Source organism: Mustela erminea, chromosome 5 (assembly GCF_009829155.1).
Source record: "Mustela erminea isolate mMusErm1 chromosome 5, mMusErm1.Pri, whole genome shotgun sequence".
In the NCBI taxonomy this organism is placed as follows: Eukaryota; Metazoa; Chordata; class Mammalia; order Carnivora; family Mustelidae; genus Mustela; species Mustela erminea.
The window spans coordinates 37,191,722-37,219,373 of NC_045618.1; the positions used below are offsets into that span (position 1 = coordinate 37,191,722).

Genomic DNA, 27,652 nt, shown 5'->3' on the forward strand with positions numbered 1-27,652 from the left:
TTACCTCTTTGGTTAGGATTATTCCAAGGTATCATATGGTTTTGGTGTTATTGTAAAAGGAATCAATTCTCTAATTTCCCTTTCTTTAGTATCAATGTATAAGAAAGCAACTGATTTCTGTGCATTGATTTTGTATCCTGCCATATTACTGAATGTTGTATGGGTTCTAGTAATTTGGGGATAGAGTCTTTTGGGTTTTCTACATAAACTATTATGTCATATGTGAAGAGAGAGAGTTTGACTTCTTCTTTGCCAATCTGAATACATTTTATTTCTTTTTGTTGCCTGATTGCTGTTGCTAGGACTTGTAGTACTATGTTGAACAAGTGATAAATGGGCATCCTTGTCATGTTCCTAATCTCAATGGGAAGGCTGTCAGCTTTTCCCCCACTGAGAATGATATTCAATGAGGGTTTTTTCATAGATGGATTATATGAAGTTAGGGAATATTCCCTCTATTCCTATATTTTGAAGTTTTAATCAGGAAAGGATGCTGTATTTTGTCATATGTTTTTTCTGCATCAATTGAGAGGACCATGTGGTTCTCTCTTCCCTTACTGATTTCTTCTATCACATTGACTGATTTGAAAATGTTGAAGCACCCTTGCATCCCAGGGTTAAATCCCACCTGGTCATGGTGGATAATTTTTTTAATGTACTGTTGGATCCTATTAACTAGGATCTTGTTGAGAATCTTGGCATCCATATTCATCAGGAATATTGGTCTGGAATTCTTTTTGATGGGATCTTTGCCTGGTTTGGGGATCATGGTCATGCTGGCTTCATAGAAAGAGTCTGGAAGTTTTCCTTCTGTTTCTGGTTTTTGTTTGTTTGTTTTGAAACAGTTTCAGAAGAATAGGTATTTCTTTTTCAAATGTTTGCTAGCATTCCCCAGGGAACCCATCAGGTCCTGAACTCTTGTTTTGGGGGGAGGTTTTTAAGGACTGCTTCAATCTCATTACTAGATATTGGTCTATTCAGGTTATCAATTTCGTCTTGTTTCAGTCTTGGAATTTTATGTGTTTCTGGGAATGTATCCATTTCTTCTAGGTTGTTTAACTTATTGTCATATAACTATTGGTAATTATTTCTGGTGACTGTTTCTATTTCCTGATGGTAGTCATGATCTCTCCACCTTCATTCGTAATTTTATTAATTTGGGCCCTTTCTCCTTTCTTTTGGATTAGTTTGGCCAGTGGTTTATCGATCTTATTAATTCTTTCAAAGAACGAGCTTCTAGTTCCGTTGATGTGTTCTACTGCATCTCTAGTTTCTAACTCATTGATCTCTGCTCTAATCTTATTTCCCTTCTTGTGCATGGGGTTGATTTAATTTGTTGTTGATTCTCCAGTTCTTTAAGGTGTAAGGAGAGTTTGTATATTCAAGATTTTTCTATTTTTTTGAGTGTGCCTTGGATGGCTATGTATTTCCCCCTTAAGATTGCCTTTCCTGTATCCCATAGGTTTTGGACGAAAGTGTCTTCATTCTCATTGGTTTCCATGAATTGTTTAAGTTCTTCTTTGATTTCCTTGTTGATCCAAACATCTTTGAGCAGGATGGTCTTTAGCTTCCAAGTGTTTTAATTACTTCCAAACATTTTCTTGTGATTGAATTCCAGTTTCAAAGCATTGTGGTCTCAGAATATGCAGGGAATAATCTCAGTCTTTTGGTATCTGGTTGAGACCTGATTTGTGACCCAGTATGTGGTCTATTCTGGGGAAAGTTCCATGTACACTCGAGAAGAATGAGTATTCTGTTGTTTTAGGGTGGAATGTTCTGTATATATCTGTGAGGTCCATCTTGTCTAATGTGTCGCTCAAAGCTCTTCTTTGTTGACTTTCTTAGATGATCTATCGCTGAAAGTGGCATGTTAAGATCCCCTACAACTAATTTATTCTTATCAATATGACTCTTTATTTTGATGAACAGTTGACTTATGTAGTTGGCTGCTTCCATGATGGGAGCATAAATATTTACAATTGTTTTATCTTCTTGTTGGATACACCCTTTAGGAAAGATGTAGTGTCCTGTATCTCTGACTACAGTCTTCAGCTTAAAATCTAACTCATCTGATATGAGAATCACTACCCCAGCTTTCTCTGAAGGCCCGTTGGCATGATAGATGGTACTTCATCCCTTCACTTTCAGTCTGAATGTATCTTTAGGTTCAAAGTGTGTCTCTTGTAGACAACATATGAGTGGGTCCTGTGTTTTTATCCAGTCTGCAACCCTGTGCTGTTTTATGGGGGCATTTAGGCCGTTCATGTTGAAAGTGATTATTGAAAGAAAAGTTTTTATTGTCATCATATTGCCTGTGAAGTCCTTGTTTCTACAGATTGACTCTGTAAATTTCTCTCCTATATCACTTTTGGGATCTTTCTTCTTTTATAGGACCCCACTTTAATATTTCTTATAAGTCCAGCTTGGTAGTCACCTAATCTTTTAGACTTTGCTGGTCTTGGAAGCTCTTTATCACCATCTATTCTGAATGTCAGCCTTGCCGCATAAAGCATTCTTGCTGCATGTTCTTCTCATTTAGTGCCCTGAATATGTCTTGCCAGCCTTATCTGGCTTGCCATATTTCTGTGGACAGGTCTATTCTGATGGTCCTTCCTCTGTATATAAGGAATCTCTTCCCCCTAGATGTCCTTAAGACCCTAGATGTCCTTAAGACATCTTCTCTGAATTTACAATTCACAAATTTCACAATCACGTGTCTGGAGGTTTTACTATCCTCATTGACCTTGTGGGGTGCCCTGACTCTAGGAAACAAGCACTGGTTCCATTCCCCAGATGAGGGAAATTCTCATCTAGGATTTGTTCAGCTGTATCTTTTAGTACTCTCTCTCTCTCCACCCTCTCAGGGATCCCAATAATTCTGACGTTGGAACTTTTCATGGCATCATTTTTTTTCCCTAATTGTTTTCATGACTTTTAAGATGTTTGTTCCAGGCCTCCTCCTGATCCTTCTTTTGTATCAGTTTGTCTTCTAGATCACTAATTCAATCTTCTGCCTCATTTACCCTAGCTGTTAGAGTATTTAGATTAGACTAGATCTCATTGATAGCATTTTTAAGTTCTGCCAGATCAGTTCTCACTTCTACCCTTAGAGATTCTGTTGCCACTAATGGTCTTCTCCAACCTAGCCATTGTCTGTATTATTGTTACCCTGAATTCTATTTCCAACATATTTTATGTCCATATCCAGTAGTTCTGTGGCAGAGGTCACATATTTATTTATTTAATAAAGTTTTGGAGAAATTGGAAGTCATCACCAAAAACAAAAAAAAAGGGGGGGGGGAATGAAGAAAGAAAAAAAAGAAAAAGAAAAAGACCAGCCAAAATGAGCCCCAAAAGTAAGATTTATAGGGTAGAAAAACAAACCAAAAGACCAACAAAAGAAAAAGAAAACTCAGTCAAAATGAATCCCAAGAATAAGATTTATATAGTACAAAAACAAAAACACACAGAAACGCTGACAAAAGAATAAGATGGGAAGATGGTTTTAAACCCTCAATGTGGCCAAGGAATTTTATTTCAGTTCTTGCTGTTTGTATCTTATCTTCACAAAAGTACTCAACTTTCCAGAGATACAGGGAAATTAAAACTGGTTCATATATAGGGATAGTATTGAATAGGAAAAAAGACTACCGTGAAGCATATATATATATATATATATATATATATAGAGAGAGAGAGAGAGAGAGAGAGAGAGAGAGAGAAGCAAAAGTATATGTATGAAAAAAGTTCAAGTTAAACAGTTATTATGGAATATGTTGTATTATACATCTAGTTTAAATGGTAAGTATGTAAAAAAAAAAAAAAAGAAAAATCATGATAATGAATTAGAGAGAGAGAAGTTGTATCTATGAAATATACAGTTTTGGGGGCAATCCTGGGAGCTTAATATATTGTCTTCCCCTGATGTTGGGGTTTTAGTTTTATGGGGACCACGTGGTTATTGTCCTCTTGTTCTTTTGGCTTGTCTTCTGGGGGTGGGGCCTGCTACACTGTTTTTCAGTCAGTCTTGCTTGGGCTGAATTGCCTGTCCCCCATCAAGGGGCCAGGCTCTGTGGAAACAGGTTTTTTGTTTTCTGGTGGCTTTTTGCACCTTTCCGGAGGGTCAGAGCAAAAGTAAACTGTCCATAGCCAGACCTCTGCCTCAGAGAGAAGCCTCAGTCTGCTCCCCTCTGAATGGTCCAAAACACAGACTCCCCCTCTGCAAACTCTGCTGAACACCACAACCTCCCACAGGCAGTGTGCACCTCCAGCCACCTGTCTCAGTGGTTGCCCGAGGGCCCCACTTGTCTCTGCATCTCTGTGCCACTAAAACCACAAGGGATACTGGTCTGGGCATACCCAATCCTGGTGGTTGCTGTTCCTGGGACTGCTGTCTGGAGCCCATGTCCACACCAGGTGCACTCAGCCCCAGCAGTGTTGCAGGCAGCGGAAGGCTGCAGGCCCAGGGACCACCGACTGGAGCCTGGGCTGGGCTCTCTCAGGCGCAGGTGGGTGCCAGCTGTGGCTGCCCTGGGACCATGGGCTTAGGTCCATATCTGTGGCCACCCAATCCCACCAACTGACCCTGAAGTCCCTTTGTTCTTTTTGAGTGCTATCAACCAGTCTCCAAGCTAATGCTGGTCCCAAGCACACAGCACTTATGTGTTGGGGTATCACTTTCCAATGGGGTCATTTCCAGTGGCTCCCTTCCCCTCTGTTAATCCTCCAATATCAGTCCAAGCACTGCCCCTCCTCTGTACCTCTCCAGTGATGATCTCCTGCCTCCACAGAAATCCAGAAGTGTATTATCTTACATCTCAGGCTGATTTCATGGGTGTTCAGAGTGTTCTGGTAGATATTTAGCTCAATTCAGGGGACCTGTTGAAACACGGTCTCCTATTCCTCCACCATCTTGCTCCTCCCCCTATTTTTAACCTTCAAGAAAGCTTCGTACTGTTTTCCACAGTGGTTGCACCAATTTACACACTCACTAACGATGTATGAAGGTTCCTTTTTCTCCACATCCTCACCGTTTGTTTTTTGTCTTTTTGATACTAACCATTCTGAAAGGCAAGAAGTGATACCTCGTTGTGGTTTTGATCAGCATTTCCTGATGATTAGTGATGTTGAGCATGTTTTCATGTCTGTTGGCTATCTGGGTGTCTTCTTGGGGCAAACAGCTATTCACATATTCTGTGCATTTATAAATCAGATTTTTTTTTTTTTGGTGTTGAATTGTATAAGTGTTTCATATATTCTGGATATTAACCCCCTATCGGATACCATTTGTAAATATCTTCTCCCATTCAGCAGGTTCCTTTTTCTTTTTTTGATTGTTTCCTTTCCTTTCCTTTTTTTTATTTTGGTGTAGTCCCCATAGTTTAGTTCTGCCTTTGTTTCCCTTCCTTGAGGGAACATATCCATAAATATGTTGCTAAAGACAATGTCCAAGGGATTACTCACTATGTTTTCTCTTAAGAGTTTTATGGTTTCAGGACTCCCATTTAGGTCTTAAATCTACTTTTGCGGGGGGGGGGGAGGGGGTTGATGGGGGAGCTGGGTTGGTGTATGATATAATAAAGTGGTTCAATTCATTCTTTTATATGTAGTTGTCCAGTTTTCCCAACACCACTTACTTAAAAGACTGTCTTTTCCTCATTGTATATTATATACAATGTATATTGTATATTACTGCCTCCTTTGTCAAAAACTAATCAACCATAAATACATGTAAATTTATTTCTGATCATTCTATCCTGTTCCATTGATCTATTTTTGTCTATTTTGTGCCAGTACCATACTGTCTTGATTTTATCATAAAATCTAGGATTACGATAGATCGTAATATATATATAGCTTTGTTCTTCTTTCTCAAGATTGCATTTGGCTATTTGAGATCTTTTGTGGTTCCTATACATTTTAGGATTTTTCTAGTTCTGTTACTATAGTATATCTTTTACCTCCTTGGTTAAATTTATTCCTAGGTATTTTATTATTTTTGGCAAAATTGCAAATGTAATGGTTCATTTCCTTTTCTCCTATACATGTATAGTGTATAGAAATTCAATATATTTCTGTATGTTAATTCTGTATCCTGCAATTTTACTGAAATCATTAGTCCTAATAGTTTTTTAGTGGTATCTTCAGGGTTTTCTATATATAGTATTCTATCAATGGCAAATAGTGAAAATTTTATTTCTTCCTTACCAATTTGGATGTCTGTTATTTCTTATCTGATTGCTGTGGCTAAGTACTATGTTGAATAAAAGTGGAGAGATCCTTGTCTTGTTCTTGATCTTAGAAGTTTTTTACCAAGATGTTAGTTTTCAATTGTCCATATATGGCCTTTATCACACTCAAGTATATTATATTCCCTCTCTACCCACTTTGTTGAGTTTTTATCATGAATGGATATTGTATTTTGTCAAGTGCCTTATCTGCCTTTATTGAATGACTGTATTTTTTTATTATGATGTATCATGCTGATTTATGAGTATTAAACCATTCTTGCACCCTTGTAATCCTTGTTATCATTTTTTAACATATTCTTGAATTCTGTTTGCTAACGTTGAAAATTTTTGCATGTTTGTTCATCAGAGATAAGGGCCTATAGTTTTGTTTTTTTAATAGTGTCTTTGTTTGGTTTTGGTTATCAAGATAATGCTGGACTCATAGAATGAATGTGGAAATAGTGTCTTTGACTGGTTTTGGCATGAGGATAATGCTGGCCTCATAGGATGAATGTGGAATTTTACTTTAACTTTTTTTGGAATAGTTGTAGGAGGATATGTTAACTCTCCTTTAAATGTTTTCTAGAACTCACCTGTGAAGCCATCTGATCCAGGGTCTTGTTTGGGGGAGTTTTTATTTCTGGTCTAATTTTATTGCTGGTAACTGGTCTGTTCAAATTTTCTATTTCTTCCCAACTCAGTTTTGGAACATTGTATGTTCCTAGGAATTTATCCATAACTTCTAGGTTATCCAATTTGTTGGCAAATAATTTTTATAATATTCTCTTATAATCCTTTGTATTTCTGTGGTGTTGGTTATTTCTCCTCCCTCCCAGCTGATTTTAAGGCCTCTTCTTGCTAAATCTGGCTAGAGATTTATCAATTTTGCTTGTTTTCAAAGAACAAACTCCTGGTTTCGTTGATCTTTTCTATTTTTTTCTCTATTTCACTTATTTTTGTTCTAATTTTAGTTCTTTTCTTCTACTAACTTTAGTCTGTTTGTTCTGTTCTAGCACCCTTACATGTGAGATCAGGTTGGCTTGTTTCTAGAGGTAGAGTTGAATGACTATAAATCTCTCTTAGAACTACTTTTATTGTGTCCCAAAAATTTTGGACGATGTTTTTATTGTCTCCATGCGTTTTTATTTATTTCCTGATTCTATCTTGTTTAGCCTCCATATATGTGTTCTTTCCAGATATTTTCTTGTAATTTCTAGTTTCCTAGTAGATTGGGAAAGATGCTTGATATAATTCCAGTCTTCTTACATTTATTGAGCCATGTTTTGTGGCCTAATATGTGATCTATCCTGGATGTTCCTTGTGCATTTGAAAAGAATGTATATTGTTTCTGTATTAAATGTACTATATACATGTTAGGTCCATCACATCAAATAGGTTATTCAAAGCCACTATTTCCTTGTTGCTTTTCTGTGTGTATAATCTGGTGTATAAGCGGGGGGGTTTAAACCTATTATTGTATTACTGTTAATTCTCCCTCTACTAATATTTATGTATTTAAATATTGTTTTGTTAGGTGAATAGATATTTACAAGTGAAACAGCCTCTTCTTGAATTGATCCCTTTATCATTATGCAGTGCCCTTCGTTTTTGGGGTTTTTTTGCTACAGACTTTGTTTCGAAGTCTTTTTTCTGATAGAAGTATTGCTACCCATTTGGCCAATGTGTAGTCATCACTAGCTTCCGGATTTTTTTCAGCAATAATTGCTTTGTATCTAACTATACCTTGTGTGTCCATGGAAGGAATAAAGTTCAAGAGGCTCCTATGCTGCCATCTTGGTCAGCCATCACCTGATAGCTTGTTAAAAATACTAATTTTTTTAAGACTGTAAGTTTCAAAAACATTTCTTTAGATCTGCTGTCTTAATTACACAAAAGCTGGGATAGATGATCACCTGTCAGTCCTGGAAGAACTGGTAAGAAAAAGGATCCATTCTAGTCACAAAATAAAAAACTACTTCATAACAAGCTATCCGATTCTCCAGAACACCTTCTTTTACTGTTAGATTTTTTTTCTCCTTGAATGAATAAACATTGAGCACCAACTGTGTCCAGGCAACATACTAGATGCTGTTTAGGATATCAGCTAGTGACTAAGTCAGACTGAGCTTAATTCTAAGCTCTGCTAGTTGTGACATGGAGCAAGCTATTCAATTTAACGTCATGTTCCAGATCTGCAAAATCAGGACTGACCTAAAGGGTTGTGAGTATTCTAAAATACTATATGCACTATACCTGGCTACAGTAACTGGCATTAGATTCTTACAACTCTGGAAGTAGGTGGTACTACATTAGGTGATACTACATGTTTGCAAATGTATGAGCAATAGTACTAAGAGGTTGTGGCCTCTCCTTTGAGATGTTTTCTCCTGCACAATTTTTATTTCCATTAAAAATGTGGGGAACTGTACTACTGCAAAGTCAAAAGCTACTAATCCTGGTGTTTGGCAGTATGAAGAATCAGAGCACTGAAGAGAACTCTCAACAATACAAGGTACACACCTATAGTTTAACAAAGTATGTTGCATTATCCTTTTAAATGGCAAATCCTTTTAATCAGGTGAGCTGTCTTTTATACTTGCTAACTCCCTACCCTCCATTCCTTGCTTTCAGAAGAGGAAATATGGGAGTACCCAGCTGGCTCAGTTGGTTAATTGTCTGACTCTTGATTTTGGCTCAAGTCATGATCTCAGGGTCCTGTTATCAAGCCCCAGATTGGACATCACACTCAGCGGGGAGTCTGCTTAAGGATTCTGTCTCTCCTCCTCCCCCTCTCCCTATTTGGGTGTACTCTCTAAAACTTAAAAAAAAAAAAAAAAAAAGAAAAAAAGAAAGAAAGAAAGAAAGGAAATACCCAAGTCTCATTAGATTTACACTAGAAAATTGTGTAGAGTAACTCAGACTAGAAAGGCTTACTTCACTGGTGTTCCTAAGGCGTCTCATGGCTTGGCAGCAAACTAATTATCTATCATTTTATTGTAACGTATTAAAGCAAGCATTTAAAAGAACTGAAAACTGAGTTCCTCAAAAATACTAAAGAACCTGTCCCTTGTATTTTTTGGTTGGTTATCATTCTTTAGGTATTAACCAGTTCTTCCCAATTCATTGTCATTATTTCTATTTTTATACTTTGTGGCTCCTGAAGTATTTCTTCCTCAGCAAAGCAAAGTACAGGCAAAACTTCTTTAAGGACCTTGCCATACATACCAGCTTATGCTCAATCCTTCCTGAGATTTCTTGACGTATAAATGCACCAGCCAAACCAAGAAATGCAGGTTGATCTATCACCACTAAACAAGTAGACATAAGCAAAATCTGGTAGGCAACCTAAAGCAAACATTGTTCCTCACCAAGTCTCCAAACAATGCAGATCTGACTAATACGGTCAAAAAATGCTTCCTTTCTTAATGTAGTTCACTGCTGGTAATTTATTCTTTTTATCTTTCAAGTTACTGGTTATTTAAAAAATAAACTTCAGTAAAGCTAGTACATGGCTACACACTTACCGTTTATCTTCCATGCACCAGGGACCTAGTATGTGCCTGCGATAAGATAACCATCCCTCTACCCTTGGAGATCATGACAGTAGTGGGCTGCCTGGGTTTGCTGCAGGATGGAGATATGTATTAGTCAAGATTTTTTATCACAAACGTTGAAAAAGGAATCTACTGGCAAGCATAGGGCCGCCACAGAATGAGGCATTACAGAATGATATCCAGTAACTGGTACCATAGGGAAGGTTGTATGGTAGAAATACCATCTTCGGTCCCCACATGACACCTTCAATTACGATATAAAACCCAGGGAATATTTTGGAGCAGAATAGCTCAAACCCGAGGCTCAAGTAGTAGCACCAGAATGTACCGATTTTTACATTCAGAACATAAGAATACATTCTTAAGCAAAAGGTCACTTCCTTAAAAAGAAATTCATCAATAGACACAACTGATTCAAATCAACATGAGGCTAATGATATTGAATATAAAGACATGCAGGGCAAAATTTGAGTTGCCTTTTCAATTTTGTTACATATCAATAAAGGAATACTGATTTTTGGAAAATTCTTCCTATAGACTTTGAAATTGTGTTCTTTTTTGATACCAATTTTCCCCTTAATCAACACTTTTAATACAGCAAGCTACAGTCTTAATTTTTACAAGGTAGTCTTCATTCAATATTAGAATTTACATTATAAATATTTGTGAAGTCTGATGTCTTTTTTCAATCTCCATTTAAAATGTAAGCTAAGGGACAAGTAAGTCCCTTTATATAAATTAGCCCTTAAAATAGTGGGTGACAATTCACTGTTCACACTACTAGCTGACAAAGAAGAAATATACTGCCCTTCCCAACCTTCGTAACAGAGAATGGGGAGTAAGATGCTCTTAATAAGTGAATTTTCTAAGTGACATTAAAAGCTAAAACTAATGTTTTAAACTCTATGCAACCCTGTCTGCACTGTAATTAGTCCACAAATTCAATTTAGCTATATTTACCCCCAAACACTAATATCCTCCACCTTTGTCCTGAGGCAAAGCCCACTGCTGTGAGTTTTGTGTGGTCACATAGCCAATCCTAAGAGCTAACATTTTAACACTTGCCACTATGGTAGTGACTTTGATAAAACTATTTTACAATATTACCTAATTGGGTCCTCATATAAAAATCCTCAGGTTAGTCATATTATCATTTCCATTTTTCCAATCAAGAAATTAAGGCACAGTCAAGTTGAGCATCACTCAAGTAACTTATAGTCCTCTCTCACAGCCATCAGCGGGACTTGTAAAGACTGGATCTGAGACTCTGGATAAATTCTTTTTAGACACTGGCACTTGGATGAATACAAATTGCTACCTCCTCCATCTTCTATGTGATAAAGAGGCAAGTTACCTAAAACTGTTGGCATCTATAAAAATAGAGTGCTACTTCACAGGGTGCTAGGAAATAGGTCAGTCCTTACAGAACTTCTTTCTACCAGATAAACATCTTTCAAAGTTTTCTTTTTTTTTTTTAAGGTTTCCTATTTTTAAGAAATGAGATTTAATAAGTTTCCTTTAAGTATACTATACACCCAACGTGGGGCTGAACTCAAGACCCTGACATCATGAGTTGCACGCTCTATTGACTGAACCAGCCAAGTGCCCCTTAATGTTTCTTTTTGCTACCCTACAGGGTTTTGTAAGGCAAGTGTGTAAGGAAATTCTTTCCAATGACTGCCAGTGTTTTATTACCCTAAAGCAATTAGAGAACATTAAAGTTCTGTGTATCAAGTGCCTGGAAAATTTTATGCTTTTCTATTACACTAACTGTCCAGCAGAGGTCTCAATCAGACAAACAGAAACAACAGTACTGTACCAGGCCCCTTCTTAGGCAACATTTTTAAGGGACAACTCAGGGGGTACCTGGGGGGCTCAGTGGGTTAAAGCCTCTGCCTTTGGCTCAGGTCATGATCCCAGGGTCCTGGGATCTCGAGCCCCGCATCAGGCTCTCTGCTCTGCGGAGAGCCTGCTTCCTCCTCTCTCTTCCTGCCTGCCTCTCTGCCTACTTGTGATCTGTCAAATAAATAAATAAAATCTTTAAAAAAAAAAAAAGGTGGGGGGACAACTCAGTGATCCAACCAAGTTTAGAGAGTTGCAGGGGGTAACACTGTGGCATCTGCATCCATAGTTTATAATGATACCTGGGTTCTCAAAATACTATGAATTCCTGACAGTTAATAGAACAGTCTGGATGTTAAACTTGAGATGCCATGTCAGTTCTTCCTTTTAGCTCAATTTCCCATATTGATGGACTTAAGGCAACAGTTTGCTAACTAACAAGGTAGGAAATCTAACAGGAGGTAATCTTAAATATGTCTATAGTAAAGCAAACATACATCTATGGAGTGAAAACTTCAAATAATTTAACAAGTCTTTGATTTCTTACATTATTTCCCCTATAGAACCCTATGATTATAATTTATTCTAAGTTCTGTCCTCAAAAAACAATACAACTGAGTTACTATCTTTAAAGTTGCAAATAATGTAGAAATATAAAAATATTACATATCCAGAATATATTTTTAATTAAAAATGTATCTATTTCAGTAGTATGTAGGAGTGAGGGAATTATTTTCTTCCCACTAATACTTTCTTTTTTACGTTTTTCTAAACGAAAAACTTGCAGATATGTTGGAAAAAAAGGATCTTATGTGCAAATAATTTGTGATGCTAAAACCCTAAATTCTATTTTCCAAGAACAATTAGGAGCTTTATAAAAGAAAGCCACATGATATATCTTAAAAGACACTGCAATTCCTCTGCTTTTAAATCATTGCTATGCTGGAAAAATATATTTTCTATCAGTAAGCTCAGAATTAAGTATTCTCCAAAGTGGAAAGTATACGGTGCCACTTCATGAGCACACTGTTCAGCTATCACCCCCAGCATTAAGAGCTGTCTATCAAAACAGTTAAAGCAGGTCAACACAGTCCAACATAATAAAGTTTCAATATGTGAGGCCAATATGCTCTTCTAAGATGCTAAGAAACCAAAACAAATACTGAAATCAAAAGATTACTTACAGCTAATTATCATACAGGTTTAGTTCTTTGTTGTAAGCCCCCTTTCTATAGTATTAACAAAGGGAATACTTTACTGCAAAGAAAATTTATTTTACATATTGCTGACCATGAATTCTGTTGTTCATTCACATAAATCTGCCTAGTACCACTATCCAAACAGCAGGACCATTTTATGTCCACATTTGTATTTACAAGGAGAATTTGCATGACTTACATAAATATAACTCTCAGTAGGTTTAACATGGAGATGCAATCTAACAGCCATAATGATAGCAATGTAGGAGAGGTGTATTTTTAATTACCTCTCATTTGAGTGACCTTATTTAAAATATAAATTGATAACTTAGAAGTTCCTGGTCTCCTAAAGAGATTTTCAAAAACACTTAAAGAAACAGTGAGATTTTTAAGAAACATCCTCCATGTCCACATCCTGTTGTAATTTCTGCACCATTTTTTCTTCCAGCTGCTTTCCTTTGCCTGTAAAAAAAAAAAAAAAAAAAAAAAAAAAAAAAAACAATTCAATGTGACCTTCCCAAACTTATACCAATACTTAATAAAGGATCTTAGATGTTAAGAAATTTAAGAATAGTAACTAAACTTACACAGGTCTTACAATCTGCCATGCATAAAGTAAGTATTTCATACACCCTCCTAACAACCTGCATTTTAAATTAGGAAACAGAAACCCAGAGACAGATGAAATTGTACCAAATCACTAAGTAAGCCCATTAAGTCAAAGAGCTAGGATTGGAATCCTGGCCCTCTGGATCCAAAGTCCCTGCTTTTAACACTACTTATGTACCCTCAGAGCATTACCTAAAAAGTTAAATAACAGTTCATTCCTGTTGTTTGGGGGTCAATTCATATGCTTATACATGAAATAATGCTCCAGGATTTTGTCTATTTTGTTTTAATAAAATTTGGTACAAAAATTAATCTATTTAACCTATTCAACATGCAGTTTCAGAATTTGACCTTTACTAAAAAGTTTAGGCAGGGAATCATTCAGGAATCAACTCTTCAACTAAATCTCACCAAAATTTCCTCCCTTTAGGTAATCTGCATAAGTAAATTATATAACAGATGGTATCTGGTGCCTGCTGAGTAAAAACTGGTTTTCCAGCACCTCACAAAAGAAACTATGCACACAAATGACTGCCCAGGTGGATGACCACAGGCAAGTTACATAAACACACAAAAAAGGTTTTAACACAAAACAGCAGTTCTCAAATTTGAGTATCAAAATCAGTGTCAGAACCCAGAGAGCTACAAAGGAACAGAAGCTCAGACTCAAAAGGCCTGGGCCTCCCCAATTAATTCCCATTCCAACCAAAGTTAGAAAACCACTCCTATAAAACAGTGTTCTTAATAAAAACAAATAGAAGCAAAGTCTATGAAATTGTTACTTGAATCTTTGGACTAGCTTATGAATTATGATTCTATGAAGAAAAGAAACACCATATGCAATAAAATTGGAACTGGGAAATACAATGTATAAATCATATTTTTAAAAACCAAGCTGTATCATAAATCAGGTATTTACATAAAAAAAAATAAAAAGCTGATACTCATTTACATACACTGCAACAATGTAGATTTTTCATCTCTCTACTGAAAGAGAACTCCTGTGTAATATAGTACTTACCTGCAAGAGGGGCCCGGATAAGATGAATGTTTTGCTTGACTTCTTTGATGTCCTGAACTTTCTGTAATTCTTTATTTTTCTTTAATCTAGGATAAAACATATCAAAGCCAAAATTTCAGTTACATTAACTTCTATAAATGATATTAATAATTTATAAAAATAAATTTTATTAGCCACACAGATAAGCAATGAGAACTCAAAATTATTTTCTAGTTCCTAATAAGCATATCAAATCAGGATTTCTACACTACCGACTTGTTCAATGATTACATCCCTAGTACTGAGTTGGGGATAAAGTGGAGATTAATATATATATATTGCTGAGTGAATGAAGAAATGTGATTGAAAGAATTAAATCTCAGACATCAATGTCTATTATACAAATAAAATGCCTAGATCTTTTCTCCTCAAACTGAGAATACACTGTTACCTCATTTTTTTTTAAGTCAGTAATTAAAAGAACACAAAACACGTAAAACATTCATTTTAGACAAGCTAACAGTCTTTCTCAAACATTTAGGCTCCCTTTTTGTAACAATTCATTTTTTTAAAGCCAGAAATCTGTTTGCACATGGTTTTCTATGACAGATTTAAATAGTGATGAGATAAAAAATAAGTAAATCTACTTTAAAAGAAAGACCAATTCTAGGCTGGGGCCAGGAAAGTGTAAGATGAGGCCACATCTTGTTAGCCATAAAGAAAGCACCCAAAAAAGATGAGGAATTGTCAAGATGACATGGAAGCCTGCCTGAAGGAATTCCCACTGGCCAATCTGGAGTACTTGGAACATCAAAATAAATAATGACAAATCATTATAACCCACTCAATACCATAAGAATGAATAAATACACACAGATCTATGGAGTACATTTTGAACTTGTAAAAGAGAGAAGTTCTTTTACATGGGAAAGCCAACTAATAAGTGTAGAAGAAATTACTGAATTGGAAAAATCACCATTTAGCAACAATCACTATAATAACAGATTCAGACAAGGTTCCACTGGATGCTAACACCAGTAGGCACCAGTTTGAGAAATAAGGGACTCTTTGCAGAGTGTCAAAGTATTCCCCTAAGATATGTACTGATTAAAAAGGAGGGGAAAAACTTTCCCTTGGATAAAACTGGCAGATAACCCTTAAAAACATGTGCCTCCTAATATGTAGGTCTTTCTTAGGTATCATTCCTATGATATTCTGGCCAAAAGTACCTAACCTGAATCTAATCTTGAAGCAAACATTAGACAACCACAAACAGAGGAAAAGTCTATTACAATAACTGACCTGTACTCTTCAAAAATATCAATGTCATTTAAGACAAAGATGAGAAAGTGTCCAGGTAAAAGGAGCTTGAGGAGATATTACCATTAAATGCAATGAAAGATCCAGGATTGTCTGCTGCTATAAAGAACATGACTAGAACTGCTCAAATCTAAATAATGTCTGTAGGTTATATAACAGTATTGCTGAATATTAATTTCCTGATCTTGGTAACTATACTACAGTTATAGAAGAACATGTTCTTATGTTTAGAATATATACATTGAAATATCCTCAGGAAAAGGGCATCATGTTTTCAACTTACTATAGAGACAAGGATACAGTAAAGAATATACAAAAGTTCTTTACAGTATTCTTAATTTTCTGAGGTTACATGAAAACAAAAAGTGGGAAAAAAAATCTCTGGATTTTTAGTAGTAATTATTTTTCCAAGAGTTACCTGATACATATATTCATACCTGTTCATTATAAATTTAGCTTGGCGCTTCTGTTTGATCTCTTCAACTCTCTTCATTGCATCAACTACAAAAAAAATTTGTTAAGAGTTAGCAAATTTTTGCATATCCAAGCAAAAGCTTTAATGATCACTCCCCTTTATTCCCATTTAGAAATGTATTAAATAAAAAACTCATTGTAAAAACAATCCCTACTAAAATAGCTAAAGAAGGTAAATACTCTTGGCTGACATAACTGTTAACTATCTTTCACAAATAAATCTCTATTTTTATTTTATAAAAGCCTTTACTGCTACTAAGTTTTCCTTTGACTTTAAACCAGCCCAATGCTTCTCACACTTTACAGAGAATGGATTAATGGCAACTAATCCCTTCTTAGTTTATCCTCTCCATTAATAAAAGCACCATTCTGGGCATAAATACTATTTCTCTAAGTGCCTGGGAAATGATCTGCACAGGACGAACATTGACAGAATAAACCAATCATTTTAGCATGTTCCCAACCACTAAAATCCAACTGTTCTGGGAATTGTGTAGTGGAGCTGAATCCAAATATGCTCTAGAATCTATACCAGCACTAAGAGAACCCACACATATAATTTTAAGTTTTCTGGCAGCCACATCAGAAAATAAAAAAGGAACAGGTCAAAATCTAATAAAAGATTTTGTTTAACCAACATATCCAAAATACTGTCATTTCAACATAGTATAATTACTGAGGTTATTTTATGCTTGTTTTCATCTGATGTCTTCAAAAGCTATGTATTTTACATTTACAGCAAATCTGGATTTAGACTAACCACATTTTAAGTGCTCAGCAGCCCCTGTGGCTGCCATATTGGGCAAAACACTCCCAATCTAATTTCCTGAAGTCTATGGATCTGAAGAGGAGGCAGGATATTCACATAATCTTAAAATATCTCCCCAAAATATACTTATTAATTACAAAGGACAAAATACTAACTTTACAGTGAACAAATGTACCAGAGGCCACCTTAACCAAGGATCAAAATTAACATGGACAGAAATAGGATCCCAATGGATAACATATGCCTCCATATGGCAGGACATAATGATAAGAACTCAGCATCACATCTATGGTATTCTTACCAAATGTATACTACCCAAATCTAACCTTGAGGCAGTATCAAACAAATGCCAATTAAGGGATTTTTTTTTTTTAAAGATTTTATTATTTATTTATCGGGGGTGGGGGGGGGAGTGAGCACAGGCAGACAGAGGCAGAGGGAGAAGCAGGCTCCCTGCCGAGCAAGGAGCCCGATGTGGGACTCCATCCCAGGACGCTGGGATCATCACCTGCGCCAAAGGCAGCTGCTTAACCAACTGAGCCACCCAGGCGTTCCCAATTAAGGGATTTTTATACCAAATGCGTGACTCATACTGTTCAAAACTATGAATGTCATGAGATATCAAAACTCACAAAATATTAAAAATTGGAAGAGAAAAATAACACATGTACTTTTCTTACACAGGTCTGAGAGTAAATGATAATACTGTATCAATGCTAATTTATTGATTTTAATGACTATGGTTCTATATGAGAATGTTCTATTTTTTAGGAAATATTATATTTTTATAGTTCTATTAAACCACTCAGGGATAAAAACATTATGTATTGTCAGGTGCCCATTATGTATATAATTTAAGTTCAGAAAATTACAGAAGGAAAGGGAAAGAGAGAATAGGTAAATTTAGTAAAAATGTTATTTGAGGAATCTGGAGAAAGGAATTCTTCATCTTTTCTGTTGTCTAAAATTAACTCAAAATAAAAACATTTAAGTGTAGGATGCCTGAGTAGCTAAGTCAGTTAAGCATCTGCCTTTGGCTCATGTCATGATCTCAGGGTTCTGAGATCAAGCCCCAAAGGGAACCTGCTCAATAGGGAACCTGCTTCTCCCTCTCCCTCTGTCCCTCCTCGCCCCCCACTTGTACTCACTTGCTAATAAATAAAATCTTTAAACAAAAACAAATACACATTTAAGTGTAATATACTTTAAAGTGTATTACTTAATACACATTTAAGTATAATCCAGGGTCCAGCAACATTGGCATTATCTGAGAGCTTGTTAGAAATGCAGAATCTTGGGCTCCACCCAGACATGCTGTATCACAATCTGCATTTTAACAAAATGCCCAGACGGCCCCATGGGGGCACTGGTATTAAGAGGATGCTTCTATGAATAGTCTAAGACAAAGTCAACTCTACATCTGCACATGCCAGATATACAACTAAATATACAACTAAATATGCCAGATATACAATTCTTTCTTTCTTTGCCTTTCAACAGAAATTGATTAAGGCTAAGTTCTAGTAATCAAAAGTATTTCTATACCTTACAGTTACTCAGAAGCAAAATAAAAACACAGAAGTGGCAGGTAAATACTTTCCAAACAGTAAGACACTACATTTCCAAATATTCCATAAAACTGAAAAATTTTAAATGTAAGAAGCACCTGATACTAAAAACTTGATCTGAAATACAGAGACATAAGAGATAAAATACAAACTATTCCTACTAGTATTCTTGTTTTGGAAGTTCTCCTACTACTGACATCAGCATCTTAACAAAGGCTGCTCAGTCCCTACCTTGACACAATTTAAAAATGTAAATAATGAATATAAAATTATTGCCAACAGATTAGCTTACAGACCTATGATACTGAAATAGGGGTTGTGGGAAATCAAATCTGAGGAGGCTATCTTGAAATAGTAACAAAAAAGAAAAGGCCAAAATAAAATTCAATGGGATATAGAAATGCTTTAGGACCTTCTAAAAATGTCCTTGACAAGTTTTGCCTTTTAGAAACACTGTAAGAATTCGTATCAAAAATGTGTGGTGACAGATGTTAATTAGATTTACTGTGATCATTTCACAATATATGCAAACATCAAATCATTACATTGTATACCTGAAATGAATGTTATATGTCAATTACATCTCAATTAAAATAAAAGAATCCTATTAATCTCTTCGGAAATCCTTGAGTTTGAATCCATTATTTATTTAGCAAATACACCTAGTAAAATCCACTGCTCTTCAGAAATTAACTCTTCCTCTAATTACAAAACAGAAGGAATGACTTTATTTAAAAAAACAAAAGGCCAAGAAGCAAAAATACTCAAGGCCATGTGGAAAAAGGCAATTCCAAAACTGGACTCTGAAATCTCCACATGGTCCAGAAAGATAATAATCTTTTAGAGGGTGGCAAGTACTACCACAAAGCCCCTAATTTTTCAATTCCTCCCCCAAAGTGCTGTGACTGGGCAAAAGGAGATAAAAAGCCCTGCCTATGAACCATTCAAATCTGACAAAGTCGGGGCACCTGGGTGGCTCAGTTGGTTAACTGTATGCCTCCAGCTCAAGTCATGATCCCAGGGCTCTAAGATCAAGCCCTGCACTGGGGATGCGGGGTGGGGGGGTGGAAATCCCTGCTCAGCCGGGAGCCTGCTTCACCCTCTCCCACCTCCCCTCCAACCCTGTGCTCTCTGGCTCTATCTCTCCATCAAATAAATAAATAAAATCTTATTTAAAAAAAATTGGCAAAGTCCACAGGACTCTGAGCCCTGGGAACCTCTAATTAACAAAACCAACTATATCACCGCTACACCCAAGACTAGAAATGGCTAAAGACTGCATAAGACAGCTGTAGGGAAAAGAAAAGTCAAAGCCAAGGGCCTCAAACATACACATAGGGGCACCTACAAGCTAGCTTAAGGAATTTGGTTTTACAACATATGGGATTTTTTTTTTTTCATTAGTCTCTGCTTCGTTTGGAAAAATGAAAAAGACAAAGACTAGTTATCCTTGCTTTTAACTTCAGTAGTCTATAGCTTGATTTATACCTAAGTCATGCACTTAGAAGTCCTCTTAGGAAATATAATTACCACCTTAGTACTGTACTTTTCAATTTTACAGAAGCATTACATTTTATAAGGTATACAGAATATAATGTTTATAACCCTAAACCAAATTATTTAAACATGTAAAGTATCTTAGGTTTTGTGTATATTTTACCTATGCCACACCCCAAAAAAAGTATTCTCCACCTCTATTCTCAGATTTTTTTTTTTAAAGATTTTATTTATTTTTTTGACGACAGAGATCACAAGTAGATAGAGAGGCAGGCAGAGAGAGAGGAGGAAACAGGCTCCCTGCTGAGCAGAGAGCCCTATGCAGGGCTCGATCCCAGGACCCTGGGATCATGACCTGAGCTGAAGGCAGAGGCTTTAACCCACTGAGCCACCTAGGCGCCCCTCTATTCTCAGATTTTTAAATCTTTTTATATCTTTGTATACACTCCAAATAATATAAAATCTAACAATTACATTTTTTAAAATATTTTGTTTATTTATTTTAGAGAGGAGTGAGCAGGGGGAGGAGCAGAGGGAAAGAACCTCCAGCAGACTGCAAACTGAATGCAGAGCCCAACACAGGGCTCCAAACTACGACCCTGAGATCATGACCCGAGTTGAAACCAAGAGTCAGACGCTTAAATGACTGAATCACCCAGGAGCCCTTACATTATGTTTATAATGGACACATCAGCCAATTCTGAAAAGGATTTGGGACAGCTTATCATAAAAGATGCAAGTACAACAGAACCATTAAAATGAGGAAAAGAATAAAAGCCAACCAATGAAAAGAAAATTAATATTTAAATATTAAACATTAAATTCAAAGTACTATCCCAAAACAGTCTCTCCTCAAAATTCCTGGTAATTTTTTGTGACTTACTAGTTTTATTCCATAACTCTCGCTGGTATTTGACAGGTTCATTTCTACGTTTTTCAAATTCAAATGAATTATCCTGTAAGAAAAGGAAAAATATGGTTCTAAGAGAGATACAAAAGGAAGCATTTCTTAAAAACTTCTCTTCGTCACAAGAGTTGTGTTTCAAATCATAGACACATATTAAGATTTCCCAGGGTGACCCTAGCAAATGCCAAGTTTTCATACTACTTCTCCTTTACACACCAGATGTACAAGACAGCACTACTGAAAACATCAATCAATATACAAGTGATTTTTAAGAAGACAAGAGAAGGAGGGTACCAGCCCCATCCTTCAGAGGGTCATATAACAATCATGAAGATTTCAAACAAACTGAAGAGGCTTCCCTAATTTCCCATTCCAAGATAAGACAGACTCACAGGCAGAAAACTTTCTGTTAGGTTGAACCATATGTGTAAAACTACACATCTTCAAATAAATGTGGTGCTGCTCTGCATGACAAAATTTTCTCCCAGAAATTTTTCAGGCCCTCTCTAAATGTAGTTTGTATTTTGACAGCTAATAAACCCTACTTACCTCAAAACATGTGAAACTATTTTAGAGAAACACTACAAATTTCTTAGAAAAACTGCAGGTCTATTTCTTAGTTTTCAAATCTATCTGAGATAGGCAAATGGAACAGCACTAATTCTGTATTTACCTATTTCATTTACATATACACGACCTGTTCAATCACAATAACCTCAGCAAGGACAAGGCAACTAACTGGTCACCAGCAAATGACTGTGACTGGCATCCTTTCTTCTCTCATGAAGTTGTCACTTGCATTTGAAGTGCTGTTTATTCTCATCCATACCGGAAATTATTTTTGTGACAATAATTGTGAATTGGCTTTGCACCTTGTCAAAAAATATTCTTCCCATTCACTGAAAATGAAGCCAGGAAGGGTCTTCATAGCAACTGCATAGAGACTGCCCTTAGGAACCCCCACACACTGTTGGTGAGAATGCAAGTTGGTGCAGCCACTTTAGAAAACAGCATGGAGATTCTTCAAAAAGTTAAAAATAGAGCTACCCTATGATCCAGCAATTGTATTACTGGGTATTTACCCCAAAGATACAGATGTAGTGAAAAGAAGGGCCACATGCACCCAATGTTCACAGAATGTCCACAATCGCCAAACTGTGGAAGGAGTCGAGATGCCCTTCCACAGACAAATGGATAAAGAAGATGTGGTCCATATATACAATAGAATATTACTCAATCAACAGGACAAATACCCACCATTTGCATCAACATGGATGGAACAGGAGGAGATTATGCTAAGTGAGTAAATTAAGCAGAAAAAGACAACTACATGGTTTCACTTTTATTTGGAACATAAGGAATAGTATGGAAGACATTAGGAGAAGGAAGGGAAAAATGAAGGGGGGTGGAAATCAGAGGGAGAGACAAACCATAAGACTATAGACTGCGGGAAACAAACTGAGGGTTTCAGAGGAGAGGTGGGGAGGGGAGTGGATGAGCCCGCTAACGGGTATTAAGGAGGGCACAGACTCCATGGAGCACTGGGTGCTACACACAAACAATGAATCATGGAGCACTATATCAAAAACTAGTGATGTACTTACGGTGACTAATATAACATAATAAAAAAAGAAAGAAAGAAAGAGAAACTGCCCTTAAAGGAGTAGATAGGTGGGAAAGAGGAAGTCATGGAGGGCAGAACAGTTTAAAGATCTTCCTCCTTCAAAGGCAGCTTGCACAGCAGCTTTCACCTCCTCCTTTCATAGGGGTCAAATGTGGACAAGCTTCACCAGGCCCTTGAACCAACCCCGTAACAACCTAATGATGGACGCTCATGCGTGAAATTCCCTCACCCATGACTTCCCATTATTTCTCCTTCAACACACACTTCCCTGCTCTCAAAGTCCTGTAAGGAAATCCAGAAACTAACAAATGACTCTACAACAAATCTCATCAGAGCCCTCAATGGTATTAAGGAAATCCTTTAATCTGTTAGCTTCCTCTTAAAATCCTCGAGTAGTAATTTCCAATTTCACCCCAATCCATTTAAATTATTTTCCCTTTTGTGTGCAGGAACTAAAAATGGTTTTTTGAGAATAAGGAAAAATCACTTCCATAAACTGAATTAGGAATTTTTTCCTTTACAGAATTCTGCAGATTTATGGTTTTTAGGATGTTACAACATTATTACAATCGCCAAATACAAATAAATCACTCACCAATCTTGTCATAGAAAATCTTGTTATAGGTAAATTACATTTAATACCTAATAATAACCTTCCCATACCAAAGTTGGTAATTATACTGATAGCTAACTATACTCACCACTGTAAGCTCTTTACCAGCTGCTTTACGGAATGCTTTAGTCCACCTGACCTTGCGAGGATTCCGCTTCTTTTTAAAGTTTTTATGACACTTGGATTTACAGAATCTGAACACCTACAAAAAAAGTTAAAATACTGGAGTCAACATTAAGAATGTTTCTATCCTAGGATGTTATGCATGCCATAAAAACATAGTGCAAAGTCTGAGAAATGACAATGGTTCTAACAATTCCTTCTACTTACACCACCATTTAAAAATAGGTGAGACATATAAGATTAACTGTAAAATGAACTATTTTTTTTTACTATTATTTGACTATCAAATATCATCACAACTAATGGCTCAAGAGCCCCAAGTATATGGTTAAAAATCACCAGTCATTTTTACAGATAACAATAAAACCTTAAAATCATCATGAATAATAACAATGGTTTCAAGGAAAGTCCTTTATTTAAATCCCTTCCTACTTAATAATAATTCTCAAATTTCACTTGCTATATACCTCAATGGGGGTGAAAACTTCAAACATCTATTCTAAAATCTTCTTTGGTTCTTTCCATCCTTTTTGTTAACAGCACAAAGTAATTTCAAAAAAGCAACTAACATTGGGTATAGATTTGTGTTCTAAAGTATTTACTCACAGGTCTACTAGGAAAGTTCTTCAATATTATAATTCTCTACCTTTATGCCAGAAGATATGACCCTTTATCAGTGCTAACTTATGATTTAATGATGCTTCAATGTGCCCCTGAAATGGCTTACTGGGACTCACTGGAAGTCTAAAATACATTATTTTATTACTTTTTAATGTCTTAGAACACACTGCAATTTGTACATCTAGAGGAAATCTGAAAAGAAAAAGTACTACTTTGGAGTACTAGATCTTGACAAAAAAATCTTAAGTTTAATTATCCTACCTAGAAGATGTGGCTCATAAAAAAAAGTCAAAATGCGGTATAAACATTTCAAATTGTGTGTACAGATCACAAACCTGTGTGTATATATCACAAGCCAAAATACTCTTCATGTTATGTACACTTTGTTCTATGGGGGAATTCAAGCAGGTCCCTATACACAGTAGGACACAGTCTTCTTAGAACAGTATAATACTAGTTTAATCTGACCCAGGTCAGTACCTCCTAGAGAGGACAGAAGTCAAAACATATCTACATTGTTGAATTAGTTTCAAGGAATGGAAATATATGCATACAAGTGGATTTCCTAGAATATCCCACTATGAATTCACTATCAGTAAATTTTTTTTAGTATTTTCAGTCCAAAAGAATATTAACTTTTTAAGTAAAAGCCTCCTACATTTAATACCTTCTAGATAACTCCTTGACAAGTCCCCAATTCTGAGATATACCGAATGAGATGCCTGAACTCCTGGGTCTGCTCAATTCCAGAGCCAAGGAGAGTTACAGAGAAGTCTACTTGGAACTCTATAGCTAATAGATGTTAACTTAAAAAGAACAAGGAAGTATCTGAAGAGAATGGAATCACTGGAGATGTGAAGCAAATTCAATCCACAAATAAGGTTCTACTAGGTACCTGATATTATCAGGTGCTAGAGATACAAGAATAATTAAAATATGATACTCCACCATGAGAAGTTTAGGCTAGGATTATTAATAGTCTCGATTTACAAAGGAGACATTGAGATCAGGATAGGGCATACACAATACATACAATGATCATGTTTAAGTAACATGGAAATACAAAATAAGGGAGTGATTTAATCTATGGTGGGGTAAGTGATGGATGGATTGTGAGGCAAAACTTCATAGTCCTCTATCATCATCCTCAGTGTTCAACAAATGATCTAGTATTTCAGCTTCAAAGTTCTTCAACTCTTTCTTAAATTCCACTGACTGAACACTTATTAAGGACTCATTAAGGGCACATGTATTTTCTATGTTTGCAAAGCACATGAAAATAGGGGACATTAACACTAATTCTACCACTAAGAAGCTACCCAAGAAGCCTAAGAGGGGCAGTTTCTATGAGAAACTGTCTCAAAAGCTAAGAGAAAAAAGGCAGAAAAAACAGTGGCTACAAAAATGACCAGTGCCTAATCTGGAACCAGAGTGGGATGGCAAAAAGAAAGCGAAGACCACTATACTCTGCACAGGCAGATCGATGACCTCCTAACTAAATGAAAGGTGCAAAGATGATTCACACGTCTAGCAAAACTGTCTAGACAAAGGACAGTAGTATTAATTCAGAAAACAAAAAAGACCTGAGGTAATTAGGAATTCTTTCAATAGGCTCACTGCTGGTTACAGACAAATCTCTGCATCGAGTGGAAAATTCAGACTAGAGCTAAAAAAATACAGATTTGAGAATCATTAACACAGAAAAAATAAAAGAAAGAAAGAAAAGAAATACTTATCTTCCTTAGTGCTTCAGGACCTCTGCTTCTTATATCACCAGCTAACTCTGTTTGGGATCCACAGGTCTTCCCTAGAGTAAGATGGCTCCCAGCCAATTCTAACCCATCCTTGCTAGCAATACACACTTCCTCATCAATATGAATTTCCACTGTGTCTGCCAAATCAACACCAACTCTAGATAGTTCCCATGATCTGTTGTTTTAATTCCTATATCCACCTGAGAAGCAGTGCTGGACAAAAATCATAAAATTATGATGACCAGATCATCTACAAAGCCTCCGTGCCCACTGTGAATTAAATGCCAACCTAGCAACTATTTAGTTCGTTTCTATAAACTTTTTATCATGCTCCTGACAACAGATATTCAAAAGTCTTCCGCAAGTTCTTTCAAGTTCCCAAACCTAGCTTTGGTCCCACACTTTCCACAGGAGCCCCTTGCTCCTAATTAGTGACGTTATCTTCCAGCTGTAAGAGATATACGGTGATGATATAGGATCTGTATTTCCTTAGCATAGCAAAGTCACCTGTCTGGAATCCTAGATCCTCTTCTCCTCCCCACAAAGACACCAATTTAACAGACCTAGTGGAAATGAAGAATCTTTTTTTTTTTTTCCCACAAGTGCCCAGTGATTCAGAAGCAAATAGGAGAGGTCGAATTCTGAGAAACAATGTATTAAATAAGCATAGAATGAGATTCATTCTGCTGTAAGATAAATTCATGTATCATTCACAAAGTCTTTCACAACCAGGCCTCGTAATTACGTTTATATTGTATGTTTATGTACGTACCTTTATACCGTTATATTTTGTTTATGTACGTACCTTTTCGTATACAGACTTATACGTGTATTTATAGCCCTACCCCACGCCTCTATCACGATATACAATCCATCCACTCACTTCTCTAGAGACTGCTTCGCAGCGCCTCTACTCAACCGTTCACTTTACTCCCACTTAGAATGCTCTCCTCACTTTTTTACGCCAACATTCAAGACCCAGGATAAATGTCATCTCCTTTCTGAGCCTCTTCACATACGACCCTCCCCAGGTCACCTGCGCCTTCGCAATACAGAACTACTACTAAGCTACAGGTAACAGTTCCACCAACTTCGACACGTCACGGACATTCTTAAGTTTTATTCGTCTCTGTGGACACAGGCCTTCGTAATGAGGCTTGACTGGACATACATTCAACAAAGTCTGCTGAATTCAAGAACTTCACTCACTCTCACTCTCAAGAGAGACCAAACAGCCCAAACACACCCCCGGACTCCCTTCGGCGCCGGCTCAAACAACTGGGGAAACTCGCCGCCGCCAGCCTTGCCCAAAGCTGGGCTGCTGAAAAGGCTCGGTTCGGGACACCCACAAGGAGAAATGCCCTCAGGTCAAGGACGAGGCCAGAGCTCCTTGTAAAATCACCCTCTTGGGAAGGCAGCGCAGATAACCCGAACCAAACGCTCCGGGAGCAGGAGGACCCGGCGCCGAGCCCGCCCCGCCCCGCCTCACGCTCGCGGGAGCGTCGCACAGCGGGCGCTCGTCCTGGGCGTCTCACCTTGCAATCGTTGCGGACAAACATCATGCCGTGGCCGGGGTAAATAGGGCCCGAACAGAAATAACACTTCTCAATCCGCATGTTGAAACCGCGTGAGTGCCCACCGCCCAGACGCCGATCTTAAGTGGAAGTGACGCAGCTGGGTCACAGGAAGTGATTCTCTTCAATACCCGACCCGGAAAAAGCGAGCGTCCTTCTTCCCTGAGGGCCCTGGGATGCTGTCCGAATGTGACGGCGCCACCCAGCGGCCGGGCAAGCAACAGCGCTGCCGTTTGGCGCAGGCGCAGAGCTGCAAAATTGGCCTCATGACCCTCGCTTTTCGGGAGTGAAACGTGCTGCTCTTCTTTCTGAGCTCGCTTCCACGGCGCCTAATACCCAAAACGTCATACCCTATAACATCAGCATTTACTCAT

At 37.0% G+C, this 27,652-nt stretch overlaps 1 protein-coding gene across 1 annotated transcript; it reads right to left on the minus strand.

Moving 5' to 3' along the window:
* Nucleotides 1-12,038: 12,038 nt before the first annotated feature.
* On the minus strand, nucleotides 12,039-27,404 carry RSL24D1 (ribosomal L24 domain containing 1). The gene is made up of 6 exons (XM_032342612.1): nucleotides 27,240-27,404; nucleotides 23,295-23,408; nucleotides 20,946-21,018; nucleotides 16,192-16,255; nucleotides 14,456-14,541; nucleotides 12,039-13,287 (listed from the first exon to the last, which is right to left on the minus strand). The coding sequence occupies exons 1-6, from the start codon at nucleotides 27,318-27,320 to the stop codon at nucleotides 13,214-13,216; spliced, it is 492 nt and encodes a 163-aa protein (XP_032198503.1). The 5' UTR covers nucleotides 27,321-27,404; the 3' UTR covers nucleotides 12,039-13,213.
* Between the last annotated feature and the right edge of the window lie 248 nt (nucleotides 27,405-27,652).